The sequence below is a fragment of the Belonocnema kinseyi genome, chromosome 5, assembly GCF_010883055.1.
Source record: "Belonocnema kinseyi isolate 2016_QV_RU_SX_M_011 chromosome 5, B_treatae_v1, whole genome shotgun sequence".
NCBI lineage: Eukaryota > Metazoa > Arthropoda > Insecta > Hymenoptera > Cynipidae > Belonocnema > Belonocnema kinseyi.
This window is the reverse complement of record NC_046661.1, coordinates 53,687,432-53,691,982: the sequence shown is the minus strand read 5'-3', so window position 1 is coordinate 53,691,982 and position 4,551 is coordinate 53,687,432. Positions and strand designations below refer to the sequence as shown.

At 36.8% G+C, this 4,551-nt stretch overlaps 1 protein-coding gene across 4 annotated transcripts in view; it reads left to right on the top strand.

Annotated features, from left to right (window-relative positions):
* The window catches only part of LOC117172375 (ankyrin repeat and SAM domain-containing protein 1A-like), a 74,050-nt gene that overhangs the window by 50,267 nt on the left and 19,232 nt on the right, over nt 1-4,551 (top strand). For all 4 annotated transcript variants that reach the window (XR_004467016.1, XM_033360232.1, XM_033360230.1 and 1 more), the window contains one exon: nt 4,040-4,354. Coding sequence is in view for 3 of the 4 variants with exons in the window: in XM_033360232.1 (XP_033216123.1) it covers nt 4,040-4,354 (315 nt within the window). In the remaining variant the exon portion in view is untranslated. The remainder of the gene's footprint in view (nt 1-4,039; nt 4,355-4,551) is intronic.

Here is a 4,551-nt window from a genome sequence, read left to right as displayed (position 1 = left end):
ATCATGCAACCGTAGCTCTTCATCAATGGATCACTTGGTTGATGTAGAGTCTCATGCTACAAGGAAAAAAACCGCGAGCATTTCTCAATCGCATGTCTGCAAGAATAGGTCAGATTCATTCTGTTACATTTGCAGTAAATATGAAGTGAGCAGTTTGCGAAAATCAATCGACGAGGAAGTGAAAAGTCGTTGCGAAAAGTGTTTTGACCGTAAATTGCTGCACCAAGAAACAGAATGGGTTCCTTACGTCATTTGGAATTCCTGCACTTATGTTGTATCGTCTAAAAAATTCAAACAACGAAAAGTACCGCAAGTACTCTACACCAACCACATAAAAAACCCGTTATTGGGAAGGACTGTTACTTTGACATGAATTCCGTCAAAGGGTTCAACGCCAAAAATAAAAATAACATTTCGTACATTAATGTGTGCACAGTCACAAGAGCAATTGAAATCAATAAAAATGCACGCCAGACTGATTTAAGCGCTTTAGAAGATGATAGAATGGAAGTTGAAAGTCAACCTCATGGAGACGGTAGTGAAACCAGTGATCGAACAGAAAATAGTTCTGATGATTCCGATGAAAATGACGAAAAAGACGACGAATATGGCGTGCATAAAATGAAATTGAAGGTTCCAATATTAGTGTCGACACTAGAACTGAATGATTTTATAAGAGATCTTGGATTACCGAAAGACGGCGCTGAATTTGCCGCTTCATTTCTAAAAAGAAGAAATCTTCTAGAGCCAAAGAGAAAAGTTTCATTCTATCGCTACAGGGACAAAGAATTCAGAAAGTTTTTCGTTAAAGACGAAGAGACGTCTTTAGTGTACTGCACTGACGTTAACGGACTAATGAAACACTTGAAGAAAAATGTGTACAGAGACGAAGAATGGCAACTTTTCATTGATTCGTCAAAACGCAGCATTAAGGCTGTTTTACTGCAAAACACGAATACTTAGGCTCCTATCTCTATAGCTCACTCGACGGTCATCAAAGAAGAATATAGCAATGTGAAAATGCTTCTTGAAAAAGTTAATTACACGAGTCACAAATGGCAAATATGTGGTGATCTCAAAATCATAACAATGATATTAGGCCAACAATCGGGTTTCACGAGAGAGCCATGCTTTATATGCCTGTGGAATAGCAGAGATCGAGCCAATCATTACAGCAAAAAACATTGGCTTTTAAGAGATTCATTCAAACCTGGTTCTCATAATATCATCAATCAAAGACTCGTTGATCCAGAAAAAATTTTACTATCACCCCTCCACATAAAGCTTGGGCTCATGAAGCAATTTGTCAAGGCGTTAGACAAAGATGGACAATGCTATAAGTATATATCCCTTAAATTTCCTAATGTTTCAGACGCTAAATTTAAAGAAGCAGCCTTGGAACGTTTTCATCAAGACACAAAAGTGATGGAACAACGATATCTGGGTAGATGGGACGAGGTCATGATGGCTGATTTTTGCTGGATGTTGAAAAGGGAAACGAATGTAGGTCTTAAACGTAAGCGTAACCCTTTGCATCGTTCCTTCGAAGAAAAAAGGACACGTTATAGCAGACAGAAAATAGACTGAAGTAGGTCTATAAATCAATTTAATCACGATAAAAAGCAAGATAAAATGTGAACACGAATGATAATATAAATATATCCCTTAAGTTTAAGAAAAGCAGAGAGAAAATTTTTTTGAATAAAACTCTTATTCATTTGCATGTTTAAGTTTCAGTTCTACATTTTAATTGATACAAACATTGTCAGGTTAATTGAAATGGGGTCAATTCTACTTGCAGTTCTAAGTTTCTTCAAATGAGTAATGTGCGTCTAAATTTTTAACCACCTGTAGTACAATGAAATGAATTATATTGTGTTACAACGGGAACACTTAAGTTAAGTTGTGTTGCGTTAAGCAAAATTTCGTTAGGTTCTGTTAAGTTAGATTCATTTGTAAGTTAAGATCGAGTTAAGCCACTAAATATAGCACACATTTAAGACTGAGAACCGTACGCTTACATAGCTACACGTGTGGTTGAATTTCATTTGGCTAGGTTAGGTTAGGTCAGATTTTGTTAGGTTAGTATAGGTTAAACCTCTATGTAGGTTCAGCCGAAGCAGAATGAAAAGGTACCGCAAACACAACGGGATAACACAATGAGTTTAATTGTGTTACGTGAAGTTAGGTAGGTTAGGTTAGGTCAAGTTTTTTTAGGTTAGTATAGGTTTGACCTCTTTGCAGGTTAAGCCCAAGCTGATTCAAACGGTACCGCAAACACAACGGGACAACACAATCAGTTTAATTGTGTTTCATGAGGTTAGGTTAAGTTAGGCTAGGTTAGATTTATTTCTAGGCTAGGCCCGATTTGACCCATTCGATGTAGCACACATTTGCTACTGAGAAAATATGCTTCCAGAGCTGTACGTGTAGTTCAATAAACTTCTGTTAATTCAGGTTATGTGAGGTCAGGTTCTGTTGGGTAAAGTTAGGTTAAATAAGTTGATATCAGGCAAGGGTTGATCCTTCACAGTTGTCGATATGTTTTTGAAGTGAAAATTTGCATCACTGGCATTATTTTGGAATTTATTTGCCTCAGTGCATGATTTTTCGTCATTTTTTGAGGTTATGGCTCAACCATGACGTGATGGGTGATTTTTGATACCGAATTTGAATTCAGCGCCCCAAAATCCATAGGAATACGTGTGTCTTGTTACCAGATCCGCACACTTTTTTTGTGTGTGTCTGTGTAATTGTCGAATACAAAAATTTCATGAACAAAATTTGTCGGCCGGGTCAAGCTGAAGACGAAAGTATATTTTGTTTTACGTTTCGGTCACTTTTATTTTATCGATAGATTTTCCCGGGTGGACAATGCTTGTACGCGGTTTCGAGCGCTTGTTGAGTGTTTGCGTCCGTCACCTCAGTTATAGAATTCTTCAAAAGAGAAATGAGTGAAAAAGTAATGAAATTAGATAGAAAAGAATATAATTGTTTAAAAAAATAATACGATAAAAATTGACAAATGGATTACGGATGGTGTACAGTAGAATAGGGAAAAGATGACAAAATGGAATATAAAAAAATGTCATTGACAGACAGGATTATGATTAATAGAATAAGAAGATGAAACGATGGGATAGGATTGCTGTGAATGAGTAATAATAGGGTGAAGTGATAAAACAAAATATAAATAGCTAGATAGAGAAAAAATAAAGCAGTTTATACTTATTAAAAAGAAGGAATAAGTTGAAAGTCATAAAACGGGATGAAAAAGAATATGATGAAAAGTGATGAAAGGGAATAAAAGCGGATCGAATTATTGGGGCAAATAGATATTAAAACGAATAAAATAAAAATTTATATGGCAGAAATAGAGGAAGGTAGGGTCGATAAATGAAAAAAAAATCGCCGAACAAAATGTTTAATTAATTAGTAGTTCAGTAACCTAAAAATGATGTTGAACATTATTTATAGCTAATTATGTTAAATTGTATTTGACCTTTATATAACTACAGACATTTTCTTATCCTTGTTGAAAAAATGTGTAACGAGGAGATTGGGCATGATGATGGCAATAGTACATATCGCAACTTCTGATTGCCTTCCTGTTACACGGTTGTAAACTTCCCGCAAAGCCGAATAGTAACGACGTCGTGTTGAATATGCAACGTATCTACGATGCGCTTCGTATGCATGGCATATCCATTATTGATATCCGGTGTACTGGATGTCGGTTAGCATTCAATTGGATTTCCTACGTCCATATAAAATCTTCTTAGACAAAATATAACCAGAAGTGCAATTGAATACAAAAAAAATACAAAAAAATAAGGACCTGTGGAATGATCTACAGTTTAAACAAATCAATTTTTGATTTTTTCATTTTTCTGAAATTAATATTTTATATAGGTATACCCTAAAACGAGGCTTTTTGGCTTAGTCGTGTAAGGTCGTAGTTTTCTGATCTTAAGATTTTTGAAAAAAGCTCGAGAAGGATGACGAGTTGTGATTGAAATTTTTGGTTTGTTTGTTGCAGGATTGTTAAAAGGTTCCGTATCAACCGATAGACCACGAACGCTGAGGCGATTGCGGAACGTCTATGCACCCACTGCATGCGGAATGGGAACCGGATCCGACGGTGGCAGTGAGCGTCTCGACGACGGGGAGATCTCGTTCCGAATGACTGATCGTGATCGCGAGAGGGACGACAAGTCTCTCAGTATTATGAGCCCCTTTGACGAGCAAGAAGAGTGGGCAAAAATTTCAGAAATTATGGCTTCCTTTGGCACTGGCCTCGTTCGGGAATCTGTCTTCGTTAGCGAACTGGAAAAAGAGTTCCAAACAAGACTAGGTAGGTGCACTCAACTATTCTAAATTCCCTGGCTGGATTAACCACTCATGTCGGAAAATTCGATTTTCCTTTTCTTCGAGTGACATTATAGAATTTTTTCACTACTTTAACTGGGGCTAAGCGGACGCATATGTGGGAGAAAGTGGCGCACCCTTAATTATGCGCTTAAAATGCGATATTGTCTCTTCTAGGACTTT